At 38.9% G+C, this 26,362-nt stretch overlaps 1 protein-coding gene across 2 annotated transcripts in view; it reads right to left on the bottom strand.

Annotated features, from left to right (window-relative positions):
- VPS13C (vacuolar protein sorting 13 homolog C) overlaps window positions 1-26,362 on the bottom strand; it is a 154,097-nt gene that overhangs the window by 89,937 nt on the left and 37,798 nt on the right. For both annotated transcript variants that reach the window (XM_019533419.1, XM_019533418.1), the window contains exons 10-28: window positions 24,956-25,013; window positions 21,574-21,701; window positions 19,235-19,341; window positions 17,845-18,016; window positions 15,808-15,870; window positions 13,709-13,844; window positions 13,249-13,343; window positions 12,342-12,484; window positions 11,605-11,797; window positions 11,270-11,384; window positions 10,320-10,456; window positions 9,363-9,489; window positions 8,467-8,584; window positions 5,713-5,842; window positions 5,227-5,305; window positions 4,301-4,443; window positions 3,619-3,772; window positions 2,561-2,637; window positions 2,371-2,430 (exon numbers count right to left, since the gene is read on the bottom strand). In XM_019533419.1, the coding sequence (XP_019388964.1) occupies window positions 2,371-2,430; window positions 2,561-2,637; window positions 3,619-3,772; window positions 4,301-4,443; window positions 5,227-5,305; window positions 5,713-5,842; window positions 8,467-8,584; window positions 9,363-9,489; window positions 10,320-10,456; window positions 11,270-11,384; window positions 11,605-11,797; window positions 12,342-12,484; window positions 13,249-13,343; window positions 13,709-13,844; window positions 15,808-15,870; window positions 17,845-18,016; window positions 19,235-19,341; window positions 21,574-21,701; window positions 24,956-25,013 (2,235 nt within the window). The remainder of the gene's footprint in view (window positions 1-2,370; window positions 2,431-2,560; window positions 2,638-3,618; window positions 3,773-4,300; window positions 4,444-5,226; window positions 5,306-5,712; window positions 5,843-8,466; window positions 8,585-9,362; window positions 9,490-10,319; window positions 10,457-11,269; window positions 11,385-11,604; window positions 11,798-12,341; window positions 12,485-13,248; window positions 13,344-13,708; window positions 13,845-15,807; window positions 15,871-17,844; window positions 18,017-19,234; window positions 19,342-21,573; window positions 21,702-24,955; window positions 25,014-26,362) is intronic.

The raw sequence follows: 26,362 nt of genomic DNA, 5'->3' as shown, positions 1-26,362 counted from the left end.
TTGTATACCCAACAAATTATTTTTTAAACAGTTACTAAAAAGTGATTGTTGCTTCAATAACCATTTTTCAGAAATAAGTTAGTCAGTTTACCATGAAGGAACCGACTCCATGAAGAATCACAGAGCTGGAAGGCACCCTGAAGGTCATTTAGTCCAACCTCTTGCACAGATGCAAATATTTGTGTTATTTCCAAACAAATCTCAGACAAATGTCTAGAAAAGGCTTATTAAAATTAGGTGGGAAAGTACCAAAATGTGCAAGAACAATATAAAGTTTTTTCTCAGCCACCTTCCTCCAAAGTTCTGTATGTGAATCTGCATTAAGTACAATAAGCAATTCGGAGCATTTCAGGCTTCTGAAATAGAGTACAACCCAAACATCTTCTAACACTTAAAAGAACTTGCATGACTTAGATCAACCCGAGTTCAAAAATGCAAATTTAATGGTTAAACATATCTGAGTTTGATTTGCACTTGACTTGTTTTCTTCTGCAACTCATCATCTTAAATCACCTTCTGCCCTTCCAAGCACTGTTTCCATTAAATTTCTTGAGATCAATAAGTAATGTACACAATCTTCAAATTCCCAATCTGAGTTTTATTCAACAGCCGATATCAATCTCTGGCTCAAATTCATGTTTAGAAAAACGACAAAACATTTACTTTTCTATCCTATTTCCTAACATTAAGCTCTTTTTCCAATTTAATGATGGAAGGAATAAAAGGGCAATCAAGGAATTGCCCTTTAAGTTGACCATGGTCATAACTTAACTAGCCTTACCAATCTCATATTAAGGCCTGTGAAGCTGTAACACTGAAATCTTAATTAATTATGTGAAGGATTCACAAAGCTATTAATGATTTTAACATTTTACAATCCACAGAAGCCAAATTCAGCTAAGTAACTACCAGAATAATAAAAGCCACGTAAACCTAATATCTGCCTACAACAGAAAATGCTTCAACAGTAGCATTCTCCCTAGGACACATACTTCATTAATACAGTCAACATCACAGAAAAAACAAGAAATCCAAGTTGGGCTTAAGCCATGTTATCTCAGACCTCCTCTACACAAGCAGATAAAAGGCACAACTGTATCCAAAGCATGATCCACATAATAGTGCCTCCTGCCATGCCACACATGCATGGCAGGAGGCACAATTGTGGGATTGAGTATTAGCTCCAATCATGTCTTATTGCTGGTGTAGGACAACCCTGAACCAGAGTCTCACTGCGTTAGCAGGACAGGCTCCCATGCCTGAGAACTAGGGCTGTGCGCAGCTTCAGTCCCAGATTCGAAGGAGATTTGGCCTGATCTCTGAATCTCAGTCAAAATCAGAACCCTCCGAATTGTTTTTTCTACATACCTCTAGGTAGCAGGCAGCTCGTGAGTGCTGTGACGCTGGGGCACATGGAGAATCGCACAGGAGCACGGGGGGCTCCCCAGCACGTTCAGCAGCAGACCCAGAAGTGGACCAGAAGCATTTCTGGTCCACTGGGGAACACACAGGGCACCACCCCCCACATTCCCCCAGCTCAGTGACTGGTGCCTGGAGTCCCCCTGCAGCCAATCACCAAGCTGGGGAGGCGCAGGGAAGAGGCCAGCGCACTCCCCGGCAAACCCGCAAGTGGACCAGAAATTCTTCCAGTCCACTTCCTGGTTCACCACTGAGCATGTGAAGGGCCCCCTGCGCTCTTGTGGGATGCTCCATGCACCCCAGCATTGCAGGGATCACAAGCTGCACCTGGTACCTCATGGTATGTAGAAAAACCCATCTGAAGCTGCATCTAATGTCCCAAATCACTGATTCTCTGAATCACCATTGAATCTTCAGATATGGATTCAGCAAATTGAAAAAATCGGGGGACAGCAATCCAAATCAACCAAACAAATCACTGTCCCTGATTTGGGCCAAATCTGAATAAAATAGAGCCAGCTTTGCATACCCCTACTGAGTACCCCTTTGCAGAGGGAGCTCTCAGGTGCAGGGACCACATGGAGCTGAGACCAAGAGTCCCACACCTGATGGGGCTCTGTCCTGGCTGTGCCGCATAGGCAGCCAGGACTCAATCTCTGCACCTGATGGGGTTCTCAGTTGTGTAGCAAAGAATAGGTAAGATTTGTATTCCTGTAGTCAATCTAATGCCTACTGAAAATAACAGTACATGGTACCTACCTAGGTTCCATGACCTTAACTTTACTGGGGAGAAAGTGCCTTTTTAAACTTGGGCTGAAATCTACCTCATGCTAAACCACTTGGTTTCACTCAGCTCAGGCAACTTAATACATGTCACTCCTTAGCATTCATCAGAAAGAGCTTGCAAATCAAACTAAGTAACGGGTAATTCAATCAATCAAATCAACTTACCCAAACTGTTTGTTCAGTGTCATCAAAAGTTGTCTGAAAATTTGGACCAGTTATATCAGCCTGAAAGGAAATAAATATGACAGCATAGTATCAGTGTTTAATTATGGAGACAGTAACTTTTTTAACAAGATGTTCGCTCTTATACAAACTGCATTTTGAACAGAATGCATCTCAAGCTTGAATCCCATACCTTGATGTACTCCACTTTTAGAAGGTCTAGGCCAGGTTGATCTGAAGAGCTAATCAGATGAAGAGGCTGTTTTTTACCTGTAACATGCCAAATAGGAGCATACTGAAAATACAGCTTTTACAATACTGAAGCCCCCTTTTCAAACCATTAGGTCTCCAAAATTATGGTTCTGACAGAGGGGTGCTCCAATATCCAAAAAATAGTGTCTGTGTTTAGTTGATCTTTAAGCAAACAATGTCATCATTGGGTCCTTTTATGACTTCATACTGACACTCGCTTCCACTAAAATAACCTCATTTCAAGAACAAACACTAGATCTAAATAAACAAGTAATAAACCTGTTCAACTCAGGGGAAACACGATAGACACTTTTCAGTACAAGTTTAAAAAAAACAAACAAGAAATTGAACAGTTAAAGCGATAAATGAATAGATGTTCAGGTGTTAATAGAGGTTCACCTAGCTAGTGAGCACACCCTCAGAGTTTATTTTGTTTTGGTTCATGTTGCACAGCTTTTGGAGAGGTACACGCACATTCAACCCAGCTACACCCTCCTCCAATGTACCTATTTCAAATAAAAACTAGAACAGTCTCTGAATATAAATATCAAGAATGGATCTTCTCTCTATATCACTGTGTACAAATATTAAGTCACGCATAGGAGCATGAACAAGTGAAGTGACTAATTTTTCTAAAATCTGTGTCCATATCTGATGTTAAGGGACAGATTCAGAAGACAGGTGATGATGCTACCTCCAACCGAGGCAACATCAAAATAACGATTAGCAGATAAGCTAGTAAAAAGAACATGGGTGTTTAAGTGGCATAAACCATGTCCAGAGTTACATGTGGAAAAAACTGTAGTTTTCTGTGCTCACAAAATTACAGCCATAAAAGAGAGAGGCAAAACTAAGCCTCAAACTTAACTATCAAAAAAAAAACAAACCTGTGCTTCTCCAGAACATGACAATAGTCATTATAGTTATTATGATAACAAAAAAGTTATTATAGCTATTAAGCAAAGACAGTATTTTACTTCGTTTTATTATTTTCATTACCTCCATTTTCATAGTAATCCAAGCTGATTTTCTTCAAATAAGAAACAGCTGTTAAGCTGTATGTTCTGACTGTGGCTTCTGTTCCAAGATGCATTATGTTAAATAGAAGTACAGTTTCCTCTATTTTCTGTTGTCTGGTAAGCTCTAAAATTACCTAAACGAGGAAGAATTCCACAACTATTAATAATAAGTCTTATCAAATAGTATTTGTTCACATCTAATGTTCTATTTCCTCCAAATTAGGAAGGGGAAAATGAAGCTCCAGCTACCTTTGCTGTTTTATTTGCTTTAGGAAATAGCATTATTGCACCAGAGTCTGAAAAGGAAGAGAGGACTGCTCTAATCTAAACTACCTGAAGCATAAAGGACAGACCCATTTTTCTCTTCAGAAATTTAAAGAAGGTCAAATGCTTCAGTTCCACCCCCCCCCCCCAAAAAAAAAAAAAAAAAAAAAATATTCTCCATTGCAACATTATCCTCCACTTTGGAATTCTGCTGAACTACATACAGCACTGAGGTAAAAAGGTGCCATTTCCCAAGTGGTAGAAGTATTGCATGTAAAAATACAGAATAATGAACACCACACACTACTATCAGACTATACATAAAATTCAAAAAAAAGTAGTTTTCTTTAGACAAAGCAGAATTAATACAGGTTTAAAGAAAAATTAAAAGTATTTGCCTCTTTAATTTCAAACTTTAGTTGAAGGTCAGTCAGCTCTTCTTTAACAGCCTCAGGCTCATCTTTTTTTCCATCTCTTTTAATTAAAGCACTTCCAATTGGTTTTGAGCCATCTTCAACATCAAAATATTCTTCTTCAGAGTCTATTAAAACAGAAGTACAATAAATATCCACTTACAAAATAAAGGACGACAACACTATACCATAAAGCAACATACTAATCTATAATAGTCAATTGTATTTGTCTCTTGACATGGTCTGGTCTGTAACAGTCATTTGCCTCTTGACGTGCTCTGAAAAGTTATTTTCTCAGTATGCTAATTGCAAGTGAAACTGTAAATTAACCCACTTGTGAAATGATTGAGAACTCACCTCTTGATATATTTATTCATATATTTCTGGACTTAAAAGCAGAAAAACTTATTTGTACATAGCTTTTATAGCATGAATTGATCATCAGAAGAAACAAGTGGTTATCACAGAACCTAGGTGTGTGCATTTCACAACCTGCTTTATTTGAACCAAGAAGCCAGTTGGTTGCGATTTTTCCTTCAGAGGGCACCACTTCCACACTCAGCTGGGGCTCATCCTTGATTGGGTAGTCGTACCCTTTGAAATACATGCGACAGCAGACTGCTGGAGTGCCTCAGCTACTCCCATTTAATTCACAAATGTTCAACTTCACAGGGTGGGTAAGAAACCTAACCCTGAGAAGTATGTGGGTTATACTGTTCTTTAAAATTGACAAGCTTAGTACCCATACTTGCCACCAGCGAACTCAATAAAAACTCAGTTTTGAAATTTCTAGATACTCATGAATTTAAAATGTCTACTACAGTCCTTTCAGAAATCAGCAACAACTAAATATAACTGCTTTCATTACCTCAAGTCTTACAAATTTAGAAGCTGGTATCAAAATTTCTTACCCGACTCTGCTGCTTCTAACAATAGTGATGTCTCAAGCAAACCTTTTCTTCCATCTAGAATAATGGGGATAGCACAAGCCTAAAAACAAAAAAGATTGTCAGCCACTGATCTATTTGAACTTCATAAGCCTTCCTTATGATATTTAATGTTCTCATTAAGAGATCCCCCTCATTTCCTACATACAGTCTTGGAACAGTGAACATAGTCAAATTAACTTGCATTTCCAAGTTAGGATATGACAAAAACAGTTTCTCACCTTCCTTCAGTATGATTAATGATATACATTCACCTGTTCTTACAAAACATGGTGACAAGAGCTGAAGTAGTCCATCTGAATACGATAGTGTCTGCCCTTCCTTTTCCTTCCCACTGTCTCCCATATAGCCTACAGGCTTGTGTTACCTGCAAATATCTTCCTTCTGCCAGCTCAGTATGCTCAAACCTCAGTGTTCACCACTGTCATCTTTTAGCTCCAAGTAATTTACCTTGGTGCTTGGAAGTGACAAGGCTGACTTCTGAGGCAATGGAATGCTATCAACTAGATCAATAACCATCTTGATCTTTTGGTCAGAGAGTCTCACATGAACCAGAGGAAGTCCTCCTGACACTTTGAATCTGAAAAGAGATAAATTATGATAAAGGAATACAATAAGACGAGAGATTTTAATAGGACTGAAGTTAAGCATTAAACACAAGCAGCTTTTCAGCAGGTACCTAAATTAAGTCTACTTTATTTTAAAAACACTTGATTAACTTTTTAAGAACAAGAGTTTAAAGATATCATCTGTGTTAAGTGCTTTGAAAGGCCTTCAAAATTAATGGTAATACATTAAAAACAGTTATTTTATACTATATAGAAGCAGTAATAGCTCATTTCTTCATTTTACTTGCTTGACAAAGGAAGATTAGCCCTCCAAAGTTTTTCTAATCAGAACCACTTTCAAATGCATTCCTTTGGCCTTTCAGTATGGATGACAAAGAGGTATATAGGACAATCTTTGTCCCAAGACCTGGGTGCACTGCTTCAGTATAGAAGCCCAAAGCTGAGTGCTATTGACCTCAGCTTTGAAGTGGGGGTGTGGAAATCAAATATGAATAAACACGCAATCCAGCATATTCCAGACTACTTGTTGAGAAGTTTGTACCGTTTAACAAACATGTGAAAGTGGTACTTGCAGCAAGAGACTATACCCAGGAGAATCCCAAGTCAGATGTTCCTCACACTGCAATAGGTCATATACAATAGAGAGTATTGCATGTTTGCTGCCATATTTGGGGCGTCCCTCTGCCCCTCCCGCAGCATTGCCACCGCTCCCCGGGGGCAGGAGGCGGGTCCCGCACAGCCTGTCATGCCCCCAAGCCGTGGGGGCTCGGCAGCATAGGCTGCTTTTCCCCCCAAGTCACAGGGGCTCAGAAAAACCAGAAGTGCCACGGTGGGCAATTCGTTTCACTTTATCTTCCAAGCCAGCTTACAAAATGCCAGATAACAGAACTTTTACTGTAGAAACATTTTAACACATGACATACTTAAACATGAACAAATCTATTCTGCCTACTCCTAGCACTTAGAGTAGATGTATTAAAGAGACAAAGCTGCAAAGCCAGTTAAACCAGTCTAGACTGTAGGTAAGTAGTAAACATCAAGTGATAACCTATATGGGGGAATATCAATTACTTCAAGAGTAAATCTGACCATGAAAAGAACATAGCAGAAAGAACTGAATGCTGTAAATCCCAGAGGTCTATTCTTTGCTGCTCACGTATGGCAACAAGTTCAAAGGCTACAGGCCTGGGCAGAGCAAGTGTTACTTAAACTGTCGCATGGTTCCCGAAGACAAAAAAAACAAGAATTCCACAGCTTCAGTGGGGCTCAGGAATACGCTGCAGCTACTGAAAGTGGCTGGCTCCAACTCTACACCAGTTCTCAACCCTTTTAGGCCTAAGGCACCGCTATGGAAGTGCCAGCTCTTCATTTTTGTGCTTTTTCAGCCTACAGGAACAAAAAAATCCCCGTTTTTCTGTTGCAAAGAATTTAATAAGACCACAACTACTCATCTGAAATCTATAGGCTTACCTTGTTAAACCTAACAGTGCTGATAATGTAGCAAACCACAGCACCCTTGAAAGGATCTTACAGCACCCTAGGCAGCAGTGACACCCTGGCTGAGAATCACTGCTCTAGGCCTAAACCAGCCAACCATATAGTCTAACCTAACTTCACACTCTAAACTTGCTACAACCCCTCTCTTGTGTACAATCGGCCACCAGAGGGCAACAGGCATATACACTGCCAGCGGTTCTCTCAACTCTGGTGACAACAGATGAATTACAAACCTCAGAGTCCCAGGTTACACTTCAAATTCAAAGAAGAAGAATGAGTTTTCTTCCCATCTTTTGGCTCATTATTCCCCTGGCTTCTACTTGTACTATTTCCCCAATTATTTCACTGTTGCTCCCACCTCTGGTTTCTCTCCCTTCATTTCTATCAAGCTCTTAATCCTTCCTCATCCCTTTGTACTGACATCAGGTTGCTGCTACTCTTTTCTGCATGGATGTCAGCAAGGTACACGGAAAATCGCAAGAGACATGCTTTCCGCTCTGTTTCCTGGTACTATGCTTGCTTTTGGCACTCATCAGCAAAGCCTTGCTCAGCCCCTGCAGCCATTGCATAGAGTATGCTCAGTCACTAAATGGGTATAGTGCATATGGAATTCAGATGACAAAAGAAAAAAATGCGAGTATGCAACATGCTCAAAGCAGTTAGACTAGCAAGTGTCTGCTAAGCACATGCTTACTGATTTATTGACAGTTTCTAATTCTGGGTAGATTTTTACAGGCAACACTTGGCTGATGTTGGGGTTAATTCTGCTAAACTCCTAACCAAAGAAGGAGCAAGCTTCCCAAAAAACAGTAATAAGTTAACATAAACCTTAATTTTTTTCTGCTCAATTTGTTCCAAGAAATAGCAGACCATTTTAACTAAAATTTTAGTTCTCCATCTCAGGCTGAGTTTAAACGTGGGAGTTATGAGCCTGAGAAGACCCAAAGTTCAAGGCAACTAAAACAGGGCCTAAGGTGAAAGCTTTAAATACCTACCAACCAAGCAGTCTTCCTTTAAAGCATGCAAGAGGACATTCAAGCTCTATTAGTGAATACAAATTACGACATAGTAAGGCACGTTTTTCCTCCAGAAGTCACAAACAATTAAGCAAAAACTTTTGTTAGTGTTGATACATTACTTGGCCATTCTGATGTCTTTCTCCACCATTGCTTTTGCCAACTGCACATGAATATCCATAGGCTGCAATATGTGCAAAGTGGATGGATGTCCAAATCTAGCCTTCTTCCAGTCTTCACCTACAAATTGGATAATCCACTTAATTTAAAATGTTTACCCGCTCCATTTTGTAACTACATAACAAATCATTCAAAAGATCACACAGATTTAATTCAGTGTTAAAATATCTGTCTAATGAACTACAGTATCACTTGTACAGAGTCAAATAAACTCCATTATTTCATAAGCTAAACAGTTTCCAATTCCATGATGCTTATCAGAAGCAAGCTTAATCCAAAGCTAAAACGGTATCTCTCATTAAGGAGACTACAGAAGTATGAGCAGTATGATTTTAGTCATACAATTATTTTAAAAATGCTATTTCAGTGTATCAAGTTTTGTACGCACCTCAAAACATTTTCCAAAGTAAGTCATCCATGTTAAATTTCATTATGCACCTGCACATACACTTTTGCAGCCAAGCCAAACTACGCAGATCAATATATACTGTCCTTCAATTAAAATGGTATGTGAAACCTCCATCAAAGGAAAGTGGGATACGGGATGGAGAGGGGAGTAGGGGATTGGTATATTACTAAAATTTCTTCCTAACACCTAAATGAACCAGTACGGTACAATGTCAGACAATTCATAGAAGATGCATACTAAAAACAAAAACCAAAACACACACCACAAAAAATTTCCATTACTTTCCATCTCTAATTTTGGCTCTGTTCTTCTTTTAACTATGCTACTTTAAAAACCAAAACAAACCAACCCACCCAACAATATCTTCTAGTACCAAACTTAAACCCCTTTAACTTAATGCTTCATTAGATAGGAACCATACTTCAATACCTGCTCTGCTTAAAAGAAGTTGCACATTTTTGATTTCCACATCAAACTCGTCATAAGCTTTATCCATAATCTCTTCTAAAGATGAAAATCTGGAAGCTTGATTACTACCTTGATTTATACTAGTCAGCTGGTTGAACAGATGAGAAATAAAATTAAATTTCAGTATAGAGCATATACAATATATTGTTTTGCATATTTCAGAAAGCTAAAAGTAGCAAGGCTTTACTTTTTTTGTAGTTTGCAATCCGACTACCTCAAAAGTAGATCTTCACCCGCCTGCTATAAACAAAGCTTGTTCTAGCGATCCTTAATATGGATGACCTTCCTATGGCACCATTTCTCAGCTCCAAATACATTACAATATGAAAGCTATATTCCACTTCCATCAGCAACACAGTAAGTTCACCAAGCTGTATTTTGGTCTTTGTAACTTTAAAGAACATCCTTAACTTTACAGGGACTTAGAGCATCTGTTTTACAGAATACCATGAATTAATCTCTTTCACAATCCTAAAACTAACACATCCTCTAAGCTCTAGTTTGATTAAAAATGAATACTAATTTACTAAAACAACACAGACATACAGCAATTTAAGTGAAATATATGAACCCAGAAAATTCAACTCTATTTTTTGAAATACTGAAAAACTATGGTTCTCTAAAGAAATGAAGGGGAAAAAAAAGCTCTTATTTTAGGAATTTTATAGCAATACTGTTCACACACAAAAATCCGTATCTGATGCTCGCTGGTGTATTCAGCACAAGGAGTCTGCAAACAGGTGTGTTTTTTTACAAATACAATAAGTACTGATGTTGTCAGTCTCAGATGAACAGTTGCATCAAATTACTGGGCAACCGTGTGTGCAGGTGGCAGCTTTACAAAAAAGCAGTCAGCTGGGATTGTGCAAGGGCAACTACTTCCCCTTCTACAGAACTCAAAGGAAACTAGTTACATACCTGAAATGTACCAAAGTCCAAAATAAGCAAGTCTGACTTTTCCTGATAGAAACCAGTCTGTGGCACCACAAGGTAAGAAGGTTGTAGGTTAATCCTCAAGTCAAGTACTTTTCGTGTCTCAATAATATGTGCTAGCCCTTAAAATTAAAAAGGGGGAGGGAAGGGGTGAGAAAAGGTTATAAAAACTTAAAACGTCAACATGTACATCAACTGACATGGAACACAAAATAGGTCGATGTGAAAATTATCACCTTTTACCATAGGAAGTCGCTACATAACTTGTATTTATGTAATACAGTCATTCTTTGGCTAACATCTCTATATCCCAAAATTCAATTGAGCAGGTAAGTCATAGAATCAATGAGTCGGAAAGGACCTAAACAGATCATCTAGTCCAACCCCCTGCCATGGGCAGGACGGAGCACTGGGGGTGGGAGGGCTCATTAGACCCCAGCCAGGTGCCTATCCAGTCTCCTCTTGAAGATCTCCAGGGAAGATGAGAGCACCACCTCTCCGGGAAGCCTATTCCAGGCTCTGGCCACCCTTACAGTGAAGAAGTAGTTCTTCCTAATATCTAACCTAAACCTATCCTCCCTCAGCTTGTGGCCATTGTTCCTGGTGACTCCAAGCGGGGCCCTGGTGAACAGACTTTCCTCAAGTCCCTGCTGGTGGCCCCTGATAAGGTTGTAGGCAGCCACAAGTCAAGCTTCAAAGTCTATTGAAAATTATTTTTGGTACTTTATTTATCCTCTATATAGTCAAAGTTGAAGGGAGAGGTGGACAGGCAAGAAGTCACACCAAGTGAGGCGCAACAGCAAAAGTAAAACAACAACAAAACACTACACGCCACAACTGAACAAAGCCCCCTCCCCCCCCAAAACATTAGCAACACTTAGGCCTCTAGACCCTTTACTAAAAATGTAAGGATTTACTTAACACCCATAATTTACCTGTAGCAGTTCTTTCTTTAATTTCTTCCAGTTTAGTCAATGTGGCTGATGTCAGTTGCTCAAGATCTATTCCTTTACTTGTCTGAAAGAATTCCACCATCGCATTTATTGTTTTCTGTTAAAAAGAAGGGGGGGGAAGAAGGGAGGTGCATTTCAGTTTATGCATGTTTGTCCAATGCTGTACAGATTACAAGATGGGATTTAATGTTGATCTGAAGTTTAGTTAAAAAAAGGTCAAGCTATTTTTATACAGAAACATTTGAAATGAGACTGAGCATCAACAATATGGAAACATAACAGGACCTTCCAAAATTGTTTCTAAATTCATTACTTACTGCATCATATTTTATTTCCACAGGCTGCGATTTCACTACAAGACTTTGGTCAGCAGTACTATCCTCTGGATTGGTCTCAAATGCTATTGTGAGCAAAGATGATTTACTATCCCCTATGGAAGCCACAAGAGAGGGCACAATGTTTTGCTGTCTCAGACCGGTCACATACCAGTTTTCAAGTTTTGCTTCCACTCTGTAAGTTAGAGAATAAAAACAACAAGCACCCGTTTTTCCATTATTCAAAAGAGCATTATTTGACTCAAGTACAAGCTACTACAAGTTTCACAACAGTACAAATGTGAAACAGAACATTCTTTTACACAAGTCAACATGAGGGGCTCAGGCAAATAATCAAGAGATAAATAGCCTTAGGAAATATCTAAACTTGTAGGTCTTGTAGATTTTGTTTTAGAAATTTAAACATTTTTGGTTTAAGTAACGCATTACATTGACCCCATATACTCAAAGTAAGCAGTTACATCAAAGTGACTGAAATGAAGTTCCAAAGGAGGCTGGCCAACACTGCTATTCTTTGCAATTGCATACCCATGTTTCAAACTACTTATTTTTACTTTTAAGAAGTCTGAACATTTCCAAGAAAAGTGTGCAATAAGGTTTGTAGACAGTTTCATATATTGCCCAAGAATCACCAATTAGAAGAAATAAGAAAGGAAAGTCTTTTCCTCATTTCCCCCCTCCCATTTGTACAAATGATAAAGAGCAAAATCAAAAATTACTTTAGTGCTTGTGCTCCAGGTCTCTGTGATATTGTAGTGCTTAGATCAATTATCTGTATTTTAAGAGTCTCTGGTATATCCTTGTCTTCTTTAATTGTAAGAGAAGTGCTTACCAGCTTCAGTGTCACTACATGAGCAACATACTACTTGGAAGTAAAAAAACTTAAGTTAGGCACCTTGGTACAATGAGATTCATGTGCATTTAAGTTCCCTTATATTTACCACACACTCTCACTTAAACTTCAGGTAGACCAGTATCCTAACGTAATGCCGTTTTTCTCAAGCGAGACGTTTCAGTTTATTTATCCCCTTTTTGATGGTAAAGTGCTGGATAACAGCTTTTACTGTAATAGTAAACTCTCTGGAATGCTCTATTAACCGGCATCTGTCGTAGATGGCAATATATCTTGCCATATGCTCCCCATAGATCTGTTGTTTATGGAAGCTTCCGGATGCTGCTGAGCGGTGTTGCTAGCGGCAGTATCAACTGTAAATCTGCCATTGTGATTGCGTCGTGCTTGTGCTGTATCATGACTTTACCGCTGATTATCTCGCCCATCCTGCAACTATGGCTAAGTATAACTCTCAGATAACTGGCATATTTGATTAACCAGCTTCTCCATTCTCCAAGGATGCCAGATAACAGAGCTTTTACTATATAAAAATTACTCCTCTGATAGAAAATAAAACATCAACAACAACCAATAGCAATTACTTAGGCTCAAAAAGTACAGATTTTTCAGACGGAAATTCAACATGTACCCATGGAATTGCTCAACAAGGAAACGGCACTGTATAAATCAGAACAGGAATTGAGTTAACATATGATCCTTCTTCCCTTCAATATCTATTTAAATAAAGTGAGAGAAATTAATGTTTGTATAAATTTTGCACAAAAACACTTTACCTTCTTTGGTAAAGTAAGGTCATGAGAGCTGTCACTATACCCAATAGCAGTAAAGAGTTTAGCCTTTTCCTCTGGTGTCATTAGTTCATCAATAGCTTAAACAAAAAACAAAAGCAAGAAAAAGCATTCAAATTTTCATCAACAGTTATAAATCAGTGAAGTGGAAGTAACTGAAATTTAACCCGCATTATTTTTAACACCATATTCTACTGGAGATTTAGGTCTACTATGACTCTCAAAATGGTCTTGTGCAACCTTACATATAGTGACATCCAAATAACAATATGGTCTACAACAGACACATTTACAGTCTTTATACCCACTTTAGCTCCCCAAAACCTCAACTGCTCAGGGCACCATTCTACTACTTAGCATGAAAGACACAAGACTAATCCCTAGCCCAGAGTGCCGTTAGAAAAAACACACATTTGTCAGGCTTCAGAAAAAGATTAAAACGTACTTTCAGGAACTGATGATTCTTCATCTTCCTTTTTTCTAGACTCCTTCTTACCCCACAGCCCACTAAACCATCCTCCACCTTTCTTCTCTACATCAGTGGATTTCTTCTTCAGCAATTTTTGCCCTGATCTTAGCACCTGTAGGCCAAAGACATTCCAAGCATTACAGGAGTTAAACATGAAGTATATCAAAATGGGTTCTTTCAATAATAAGAGCAGCTACATTCTAAACAAAAAAAATTAAGTGTTTGAGACTTTACATTTCAAAAGCGCAAAAAAGTTTATTCCACAAGATCTTTAATCTGTACTGAGCTCTTTTTTCCTTCATAGTTTAACTGCCAAAATAAGTTAAGGAGAGAACTACAAAAGTGGCACAGAGAAGATGCAGCCTTAAATTACTCAGTCACTTGACAGGTTAGCTCTTAGAGAAATCTAGCATTTTAGCTTCTTTCATTCATGCATTTAATGCTTCCCCTCCCAAGCAGCAAAATTCTACAGAAACATCTCAAGTTTAAAAGTTTCACAGTTTCATAGTTTCTAGGGTCGGAAGGGACCTGAGCAGATCATCTAGTCCGACCCCCTGCCATGGCAGGAAAGAATGTGTTTGACTAAATTCTTAGGAGTTGTCAGACAGGAATCAAATGAAAGGTTTATTTAATTCTGAAGGCACGTGGAAGTCCCCTGGGACAAAAGAACTGGCCACAGCCTAAGTTCTTGCAAGTCTGAAAGTAAGGAGTCAGGTAAGTACCTGAATCTCTTGGTGGGGAGCCAAAACCTAGCTACAAATCACAAGGTCAACAAACAAAGCAGATCAGGGGGATTTATGAAGAGATGCCAGGAGCCAAAATACATCTGGACCCAAAAGGCCCTGTTTTAGTTACAAAGGAGAGACAGTAAGCAGTATGCATGCCAGAGGCACTGAAAAGTATCCCTTGATTCAAGTAGTTTGTCACTCTCAAGTACACATTGGACCAGAGTGATGCAACCCATAATATGCTCACTGTGCAAGTGGGAGAGTGCTGTCAGACCTGTAACAAAGGATTAAGTGGATCTGCTTCTGCAGTGACACTTAACTCCATCCAGGAAATCCAAAGGGCATGAGTTTTCTAAGGTCAAGTTCCCACAGATCCTTCTAAACACTGGTTTGGCAAGGAAGCCCAAACCAACAGAAGACAAGTGGGTGTGGAAGGAAGCAAGCTAGAAATTTCTGTTACTGAATGCAGTTATTCCCCATCAATTAGCTCTCTCAGAAATGTTTTTTGAGTTAGGACAGTACATCTAATTTGAAGTCAAATATTTTCATGAGGGATTTCAAAACAAACAGCTGAATTTTACAGAAACACAGGACTAGAAGGGGCTCTTGGGCCATAGTGCTGTCTCCATCATTTGCAAACAACAATTTGCCCAAGAAGTTCCCAAAACCACCTCTACAAACCTTGACACGGAAATACAAGACAAACCCATGGCAACAGGAACTTCCCTAGAGCATGCAATTAATAAAAACAGGTAAGAGAAGGCACTCCCATTACCTTGCTACTTCAGTAACAAATGTAAGTGGTTAATGTATGCTCCAAGAATCCTAGGAAGACCATGTCCCATGATACAAAGTAAGGCAAAAATTCCCTAGGGTCCTTGCTATCTAACCTAGCAAAAAAATTCCTACAGTGATCCAAAGAACAAGAACTAGACCCCCTAGCCAAGAAGCTTTGGGTCCAAGTACTAGAAGGAACACTAGTGGCACATCCCAGTCAAATACCTCAACCTTATCTGTGGCCTACATCCTAGTACTGTGACCTATATCCTAACACAAATGAAAACTGCAACTTTCATAAGTGGGGTTTAAAATCCTTTCTGCCCTCTACAAGCAACTCACAAAAAGCCCTGAAACCTAGGATTACAACTTAATGGAGGAGTTAATTACAAATTGATTATTCCATTCATCAGAGCAGATATGCAAGAGCTACAGAGAAGATCAGGAAGTTCTCTCTCTCTCCAGTTTGCTTCTAGGATTCTGGAGTCAAGACTAAATAAACACTTTTCTGGAAGTTAAACACAAACTATTTCAGTCAGTCAACAATATTTAGCAGCTTGTATCTGATACCTCAGCATGTGCTTGTTGTCTTGCTAAAACTATGTTGAAAACATCAAGGGATTTTTCTAGGTCCTACAAAACAAAAACAAATCTCAGTTGTACTGCAGAATAAATTAATTTAAGAATATAATTTTAAAAGCTTATTACAACACCTACAAATGCTTTAAAACTTTATATTGAAGGTTAGTTTCTAGTCTATGCATACCCCCTTCCCCCCCACCCCCTCCCAACATTTTTATAATAGGAAGCTTTCAGTGGAAGTACAGAATGCATACATCTTTTTGTTTTGTTTTAGGTCTTGAAAACAGATGCTTTAGACCAGGCCTGGTAGGCAGATCTGGCCTGTGGAGCATCTTGAGAGGCTAAGCATTCTGGAGTGGGGAGAACATGGATGGGACCTGTTGCCAAAATCCAGCGTAGAGTCCCACTGGAAATGTGTTTTAGCAGTTTGAGGCAAGCAGCAGCTGCATTAACCCACCAGGGCTCCATGACATTGCTTGCTCCATCACCAGATGGTATTTGTTGAAATCTAAGATAAGATTGCCAATCAGCATACTGGGGGAGGTAGGGGAGAACTTGTCTTACACCTGTGTACAAAGTAAAGGGGTTATGGGGCAGGTGGCTGCTGTGACCAACTGGCCCCGAGCCCAGACTGGGGGGGGGAGCCTAAATCTAAAAGGCAACCCTCCAATACTTAGATTCTATGCCTGAATCATTATAAACAAAAATTACTGAATTTTCCATATACAGAAATCAAACCATTGGGGTGGTGGTGGTGGTGGGGGGAAGTCTCCTAAATTCAAGGTAGCCTTAGATTTAAGTAAATACTGCATGTACAATACACATGCATGCATACATACTTGCACATGTAGTATTTGCTCAAATCTAGAGAGAACTTTGAATTTAAGAGACCTGCCCCCAAATAATTAGATATTTTCTTCACTGCAATAGTTCGTTGCAAAAAAAGAAAGATGACCAGGAACAGTAACTGCTTTCTAATAACCCTTTTTTGCATATCCAAATGTGTAAAGCAGGAACTTAAACAACTAAAGAAAATGATGTCCAAACTAAGTTTTCAGGTGTACTGCAGGAGGGAAGGGCAAATAAGGATTCTCATATTTTAGAAAAAAATTACACTACATTCCCCAGAGCTCTTGGCACACTGCAAGCAACTGTCAACCTTAAGTTTTAGCATATTGAGTTTAAATGGATGTGGGGAAGTAGGTGTCAACTTGCTTGTCTCCTCAGGCCAGATATAGACCATGGGACTCCTTTACCAGTTCACCTTCAGTTGCAAAACGAGCAATGTCAGGCAGCCCTGGAGGGGTTAACACAGTCATCACTAGCCCCACAACTGCCAAAAACATCCCCAGTGTACTTTGTCAGCAGACCCTGTCTTCACTCACCCCACTCAAGTATTCCCAGCCCCTCAATCTGCTTCATGGGCTAAATGACAGTTCTGCAAGTCTGCAAGTCAGATCTGCTCATCAGATGTGCTTTAAGCATGTCTTTTCAGTGCTTTAAAAAAAAGGTATGTGCATACTATGCTGAAATTGAAAGATTTCCAGTTTAAATGGCAAGAACTACAAGTTAACAAGCTTTCCACTTATCCCATATTTAACATTCTGAATTTGAAACATGAGTGTGCTTGAGCATACAGAAAAACCAAAGTGCCATGACAACTCTATTTTAAGTTAAAGCAACATACATAAAAGAGTCATAAAACACCCCTTTTAAAGGGGAGAATCATCATGAGGCCATGTAACTTTTGATGTATAAAACAAGTGAAAATTATTACAAAATATAGCCAAGGTAGAATTTAAAAAAATATGCCTAATAGGAAATGAAGTGGTTTTTCCCCTCATTATTACAGTCCAGCAATTAATGATAACAAGCAAATATTTTTTCTACCAGGTTGATAATAATTTACCACACTGATTGGCCAAAGGGATATTACAAAAGAAAAAAAGCGGACTAACCCTCTGAAGTAAAATACAAGCATGTTTATTGCACTAATAAATGCACTACCATAGTAACCTCACGTACCTGAATTTGCCTTTGGGTTTCTTCTAACAGTTTGCTCTGTGTTAATTTGTTCTTGAACACATTTTTGTAACTCTTCAGAAGCTGCCTATGATGTCTTATGTTACTCCATGACCACATACGAGTGTATCTTTTAATATGAACTTCAAGAATGCTATTACCTGCATATTTCCACCTATAAAAAATGGCATTTGCATTAGTTATTTCCAGTTGTATTTTAAAGTACTATTGAAAATTGAACTGTAAAGAAAACAGTACGTCAAGGTTTGATAGTTTTATTGATAATAGGAAGCAGACCATCATCCAAGTAATTGCCCTAAAAGACATGTAATGATTGTTTCTAACACGTCACAATTTACAAAATTAAAATAGAAGGGGAGAAAAAATAAAAAGTAGTGGCTTAATTTTCTAAAAGTACTGCAGTTCTCATTTGCTTTAGGTTGCTTAACTTCCTATAGCTACTAGCCAATAAAATTAACAGCTACTGAATTTAAAAAAAACCAAACTGCTCTGTTCTAAAACTTATGTTCTAAAAGCAGATTAAATAAGATTGCCAAGGACCAAGTGCAAATTTACCCATATCACCCACCACAACAGCATTACACAAAAAAAAAGAAAGAATGGAGCAACATTCTGCAAGTTGACTGAAAATGTACTGGTATACCTGTTTAGAAAAGCTTGCATAAAGCACACTGAAAGCAACTGAACTAGAAAAAAAAGTCACTGACATCATCATGACAAACAGTTCATCACTGATGCAAGAGAAATCACTACAGCAAGTTACTAGGACTTCCATGTAGCTTCCAGTTGCAGGCGAAGTTGATTGAAAGAGTGTCCTACTGTCATTAAAGTAAGACACACTTCTGAATATTAATATCTTGCCAACTTGTCAAATAAGTTTCTAAAGATGAGGACGTAAGTCTTCAAAAGAAAAGGAAGAAAATAAACATTTTGCCCAAGAACTAGCACAATAATGGACGAGCCTAAATTCTCATGCCAAAGAAGATCATCCAATTCCTCCAAGTGTGCCTAGCACCTGACAAAAAAAATAAATAAAATCGACATTTACTTAGTTTGAAGGTATGTGGATGGGAGGCAGCCAGTTTCATGACTTGGTCCTTTTGTGTGGGCATTTCTATAAAATAATTTCCCTCACTTTCTTTTAAAATTAATGTCTTAAAATGTAGTTGTTAAAGTAGTACTGAGCCATTTTGTCTACTTTTAGATTACATTAACAGCAACTAAAGATTGCTAGGGAAGTCCCCCAACTCCTAAAAGGGAAACATGAACAACAGTTACAATCCATATGCAAGCTTCCACAACCTTTATTACCAAGTAATCCTGTAGCTACATAATTCTTTTTAATTGAATTCTCATGCTTAGAACAACTTACCACTGTTTGGCATTTTTATGTAGAGGTACAGCCGGTCTGAATTTTCTGTATGGTACATTGCGAATCATGTAATCTATGGACTCCAGAAGATCAACCATACTGAGGTACTATATATATGAAAAAAATATATGTATACATTTTCTTACTACCATAATTTACATTGATTAGTTAGAAATGATTCATTGTCTAGATTATATCTAATTTATTTTAAACCTATTTCAATCCAACAGAGGACCAAACTAGATTTCCTTGCTGACCAGCAATAATTTCAAGCTTCTGTAAGCATAAGTGACAAACCAAAAAAAAAAAAGAAGAATCAACTGCATTCAAAAGCTTATCTAACTTTATTCCAATCTTGCAATTGGTCCAATAATTTTTTAAAACCCACATGCATGACCAACTGCAAGGCTGACCTAAAACTTAGATAAGCTTTCAGATGCACTGGATGTGAGGGCAATATGTAGCTATCACCCACAAAAATCCAATGGAAGGACACAATTTGTCCTCTGTCAGTCTGCCTGACACTTGGTGATGCAGATTCTCAAACTGTTTCAGTTTTCCTTATTTCAATGATACATAGTCTCCTGCAGGGAATTATCCCTGTTTTTCTGCTCTGCGCTACTGCTACCTTAACTTACCGCCTTCCTTATGCTCTTCCTACTGTGTTTCTCAAGTTTTCTTAGCAAATCTATATGGCTGAGCTGGTCAGCAAGAAAATCTAGTTTGCTACTCTGTACAGCTGGACAACAACCAGACATGAAAATTGTCACTTTGAACAAGGTAGTAAAGCTACTGAACAATAATTATACAAATGTAACGAGGACTTGAATTTGTTGCTGTATTGTCGAGATCCAATTCATATACTCCCACACCTATCAGTCATTCAACAGCATAGAAGTCAGGATTGTCAAGCCCACCTTTCTACATCTAACACTAATTATCGTGCACCGTACTCCTCTCCTGCATCAAAGAGTCTTTAAAAAAACCAAATCAAACAAACCACACATATATACAACCCCCCCCCACAAAAAACAACAGAAAGCATGTCTTTAGCAGCTGTTCCTGTCAACATTAATGAATTACTTTATACATAGCTTGATCAACTTAAAAACATCTTGATCACCTCTAAATTAAATATCTTGTGATATTTTTTTTTAAATTTCATATGCTATTCAATTTTTTTTGCTTTAATGCAATTAGACTAAAATAATTATTGTTACCCTTGTCTCATGGCGTGCTTATATTTTTACATGTTTTAATAGGTTTGGTGTGTTCATGTAGCCATGATTGTCCAAGGAATGTACGATGGCAATGCTTTTTTTTGCACCATACAGTCCAATAAAACTTAACACAAATATCCTTTGCCGCCTCTGCATTTCTATATCAACTAAAAAAAATAAAGAGAATTACCATTTATTTTTGTAGCCAAATAGAACTTGGAAACATTTCAATAGGAGAAGCATGGATGTGAACTTAGGCCTCCCAAATCCTAGGTGTTCTACTAATATGCAGGCTACTTAACATGACCATCAGCTGCATTTCAAAAGAAAAAAGGGAACCCTGTTCTGTTTCTGTGAGGAATAGCTTTAGCACTTAACTCCAAAAGAGGATTTGGGGCAGTGAATCCCAACCCAACATTTACAACTAAATTCAAGGAGATTAGGATTTAAAAGTCTCCTCTCTCCAACATAGGCTCTCCCATCTTCCAACAGCACATATCCAAAACTCCCCAAACAACATGCAGGCTGTTGCCCCTACTTCTCCCTATGAACTACAGAGTAAGGCTAGGCACTTCACTCAAGACTATTAAGTCCAGTCTAGCAGGTGGGCGCCTGAAGAAGGAGTTAGATGCTTTGACAGTGAATGTCATAAAACTAATCCTTTTGTGAATTTAGTCCCCAGTGACTCAAAATGCAAAGCTGTTTATTTACCCCGTCTTAAAAATGTAAGCAAAGTGTTCAACATATGTAACTCTGACTCGGTGAGAAAAGAAATTTTAACAGGTAGACCAAAGACAAAAGATTTTCCATGAGAATACCTTATTTGTGGAAAACAGAGATTTAAGTGCTAAACATGGATCTCTTACCCAGAAAGCCCACAGATAGTATTGGGTTATAATATCAGGATCCTGTTCCAGGAAATGCCTTATTACACAGGCAGATTAAAAATGAGGACAGATACACTTTGCCAGGGTTGTCATCATGCAGCTTAGATGGCACCATACCAATGTGCGAAGACAACTAACAGAAACATTTATGTTTTACAAGTTAGAGCTGATACCACCATCCATAGCCAGAGTTTAAAAAAAATAATAAAAAAAACGCAGCCAGATAACTTACCTGCGGCTTAGTGAACTCAATGGCAATTCGCTGCACTTCCATGTTCCAGTCAAGTTTTGGAGTTCTTAATTCCGTTTCAGCATGTGGGTTGATGTACAGTTTGGCAGAGGCTGATACTGGCCTAAAAACTTCAAAATTATATTAATTAACAAAGAAACAGTAGGGATGAAAAATTTCTGATTTTTTTTCCACTTGGGTTTCATCTGGTGAGTCCATATCTAGTAATTGAGAAGACTTAATAAAATATACCATAACTCTTTAAGAACTGCAGGTTCAGGATGTGGTCTAAAATTTTACAGAAAGGCAACTTAATCTCTGTCAAAATGACAAAAATACAAAGACACACGCTTTAAGACGTTTTGTTGTATTCAGTTAAATTTCATAAAAATTATGGGTTTTGTATTATAGATCACACTAGCAGACAAATATTTTAGACAAATGTGTAAGTTACCGGTACCTCTTTATGGAGTTACATTTTGCATTAAAAATTAGCAAGAAATAGCAACTGCAGTGTTTGCCAACAAGAAAATGCCTTGATGATTAACATAACTAAGGTTGTGTACACATTCAAATGATCTGGGAGAGATTTCTCCCAAGTTTGTTATCCTGGTAGAAAAATTTATCTGGAGATGCGATGCATGAACAGACCTTCAAAAGCCAAGTCTTTGAAGAGCAGAGAGTTTGCAGTGCTGATGCTGCACAGCCAGGGGGCCATTTCTGCTCTGGAATAAAGAACCTGAACATTTGTATGTTCACAGTTTCTCCTGGAGAGCAGCAGCTCTAAGAGAAACAGAACATCTGTATGTGACCCAACTGTCAAAACCAGTTTTCACATCATTTGGATTTTTAGAAGGAAACAGTATGTTATCCTCTAGCAGAGACAGAACACTTTGGTAAACAAGGGCTTTTAAAAGGCAGCTTAGAACTTGCTTGTTTTTGGAAAAAAAAAAAGAGGGGGGAGGGGGTTGTTCCTCAGTATTTTAAACAGATTTTTCACATTACTTTATTTCCTTATGGAACAGTCCTGCAGTAACACAGGATATATAGTCTCATACATTACACTTAATACATTAACAATAGAGGCCTTAGTACGTGTAATTGATCACTAAGCTATGTGAAGGACAATATTCACTTACTCTACAGACTTATAACCAAGATGTATTTCTTGGAATTTCTTTATACTGAAAAACCATCCTAATTTTCAAAGTCATGCAAATCATAGCTTCTCCAAAAAGTGAAGCTTGCAAATAAAGAATTTTTCTGCAAATATTTAGGTCTAATAAAAGACATCACCTCTGCCATGAGTTCCAATTCTTTTCATGCTTTTATTTTAAGCTCCTAACCTAGGCCTACTTCTTACTTTGTTTCCTACCACTTTTTAAGACTGTCATTAGCTCACTGTCCAAGTCACTTTTGTTCTTTCTTAACTCATTAACTAAGCTTCTGAATCAGGGGTGTCAAGCTCATTCGGTCCCACAAGCTAGACGAGTGGCACTAGAAGTCCACAGGACAGAGCTTGTTCTACAGGCTAGATAAGGTCCAGAAACTGCTACCCCTCCCTGCCCACCTCAACCCCTCCCACTTGCCAGGTCCAATACATGAACACCAGAGAAAATGATTGATCTGCCATAGGGGACCCACGAACCCTCAGCCCACATACCAGAACTCACTCTGTCTAGTCCAGGACTGTGCCATATGTGATACCTGCTCTGGACAGGACCCATGCTGCATGCAGCTTGCACCAAAGACCAGCCAGAGTAGGCACCACATGCAGCTTGCATCCTGGACTGGCTGGACCATGAGACTGGTGTGGCATGCATCCTAGACCACAGGCAATGCCTGCACGGTGTGCATCCTGGGACCTACACACAAGGCTAGTCTGACAAACGTCAGATTGGTCACTCATGAAACGGAGGCAGCATCAGGGGCTGGAAAAAGGGACTCCAGGAGCTATATTCAGCCCATGGACCACATCTTTGACACCCCTCTTCTAAATACAAATAACTGATATCAACATTATCATGGAATAAAGAACTTGGACTTTCTTTTTATGAAGCCATTTTAATATAATGTTCAACTACCTGTTATAAAGTTCTGACAACAACAATTCTAAAATGAGGGTGGCTTTTGTAAAGGACATGTAAGGAAGACGCAAGTTATTTTGGGTTTTTTGTTTGTTTGTTTTTGAAGCATCTTCTATGTCCTTGCTGATCTATGGAAGATAAAAGAACTTGCGCTGAATGAAACTCTTCCCATCTTAACTCAGTAAAAAGGTACTGGATTATTCATCAAGAAACACTTCATAAAAAACTTTTCCAAACTTTTGCCTTAAAATTTTAAAATCACCTGAATAAACATTTCCTTTCTTCAAATTTTTCAGGTTCCCCTCTCTTGGTAATGTGCTGCATCATTATTAGGAAATACCCACTAGGAAAGCAGTAAATCACTGGAACAGGTTACCCAGAGTGGCTGTGGACTCTCCATCCCTGGAGGTTTTTAAGATCCACCAAGACAAAGCCTCGGGTAGGATTCATAGATATATGGGTGGGAAGCGACCTCAGTAGATCGAGTCTGACCCCCTGCCCTGGGCAGGAAAGAGTGCTGGGGTCAGATGATCCCATCCAGGTGCATGTCTAGCCTCCTCTTAAAGATCCCCAAGGTAGGGGAGAGTACCACCTCCCTTGGAAGCCCATTTCATATTCTGGCACCCTTACCATAAAGAAGTTCTTCCTTATGTCCAGCCTAAATCTGCTCTTTGTCAGTTTGTGGCCATTGTTCCTAGTTACTCCAAGGAGTTCCCTGGGAAACAGAGCACCTCCTTTTCCTTGCTGCCCCAACCTGACAAATTTATAGACAACCACAATATCATCTCTTAGCCTTCTCTTGCAGAGGCTGAAGAGATACAGGTCCCTCAATCTCTCCTCGTAGGGCTTTGTCTGCAGGCCCCTAACCATATGAGTTCCCTCCTGTGATGATCTAGCTGGGGATGGTCCTGCTTTGAGCAGAGGGTTGGACTAGATGACCCCCAAGGTCCCTTCCTACCCTAATTTTCTATGATTCAGTGCTGCCTTTTGCAAGCCTTCCTAATATTATAAATCGCCCAAGGAGTGCTTGTACCTTGAATTTATCAGGGTTGTTATGTCACTGTCTTAATGGAACAGAAAATACTTGAAGCCCCCATTTTGCCCTCCTCATGTTATCAAAAAGTATTAAATGAAATATTCTGTTTTTGTGACCTGCAATAATAAAATCTGAACCCTGATGTTTACTCTAAAGGTGGATGGACAGAGGAAAAGAAAAGAAAAAAAAAACAAAGCAAGATAGAAAACCCAAAAATCATGACAATGAATTCAGACGAGCAAGATAAATTCACCATACTTACTATACTGATAGTTTTGAAGCTGATTGCTGCTACAAGGAATTCCTCTTTTTAGCTGATCCTATAAATAAACATAAGATGAAAGTCACTGTCCCTATACTGATTACGATGAGCTAAGTTCCTGTTTTGAGTTGCAAACCCGAGCCTGAATTTTAAGATGACACATTGACAAGAAAGTTTTCAGTAAAACATGAGTTTGCCTCATGCATACTTCTCTGATCATTAGTCTCAACCTCATGCCAACTTTAGATTTTTGTTCTATATATACACAAGCCTTGTGTTCTCCCAAACACAACCAGTGTAACAGAAAAAAAAAGGAAAAGGAGACAGACAACTTACACTAATTATACAAAAAGTTTCAAACACTCAGTGTTATCTATGAAGGTATATTGTCCATAAAGATATCCAAAACTGAGGAAATATACAAACCAGTCATCATAAAATGGTAATTATTTATGTCCTGCTGGAAACGGGCATTAAATCCAATTGTACAATGCAATGTTTCTCTACAGCAGATGCTCCACTGAGGACCCTGTAGCGGATATATTACCACCCACATATACTGAAATCCCATATCGCATAACTGTCTTCACACCAAGGTATGCCTTTAGGTACTGCAAGTACTTAGGACTTTCCAACAGACCACCACAAGCCACAAACACCTACCACAAGTCTGCAATATCCAAACACACTGCACAGCCCAAAATACTCCCCCTTCACCCCAGTACAGTAAAAGCTGCCTTAGCCAGGACCTTACAAGTAGGCATGCTCTATTAACCGGCATGCCAGCTTGTAAGGTAAAAGCAAAACTGGAGGTGCCCACTGGGGCATTTCCTGTTTCACCAAGCCCTCATGGCCCGGGGCATAACAGGCTGCCTGGGGCCCACCTCCCTGCCCCTCAGGGCCTGCAGGAGGGCCAGCAACACCCCAGACATGGCAGGAAAAGCGGCAGCTTGAACAGGCAAAGACACCCGTTTGGGCCTCTCAATTAACCGGCATATTTCATCTGGCACCCCCCATTCCCCATGGGTGCTGGATAACAAAGGTTTTGCTGCGTATAAAAACCTCAAGCATTCAGGCTGCAACATCCACTTCCAGTTCCCATTAACATATACAGAATTCACTCCCAGGTGGCTCCTGATATTTTGGAGCAGGGCTTTTCAGCCTTTTCCTCAACATGATCCCATTTAAATATTACAAACTCTTTATGAATCCAAAATGATGCACTGAGGCCCCAAAAGAACATTAACTTCCTGTAACATACGCACCTCAAGTTAGAGCTCCAACTGTTATGCATAGACCCATAACTGTCATGTGCAAGTTGCATATTTATAAGCAGGAAGCATATTCATTGTAATTGGTCAACACTTCTGAGCATCTTTGTGACCCCATTTTTTTTTTTTTTTTTTT

The sequence above is a fragment of the Crocodylus porosus genome, unplaced genomic scaffold (assembly GCF_001723895.1).
Source record: "Crocodylus porosus isolate Cpor-Errol unplaced genomic scaffold, CroPor_comp1, whole genome shotgun sequence".
NCBI lineage: Eukaryota > Metazoa > Chordata > Crocodylia > Crocodylidae > Crocodylus > Crocodylus porosus.
Note: the sequence above shows the minus strand (reverse complement) of the source record. Positions and strands in the feature narration are given on the sequence as shown.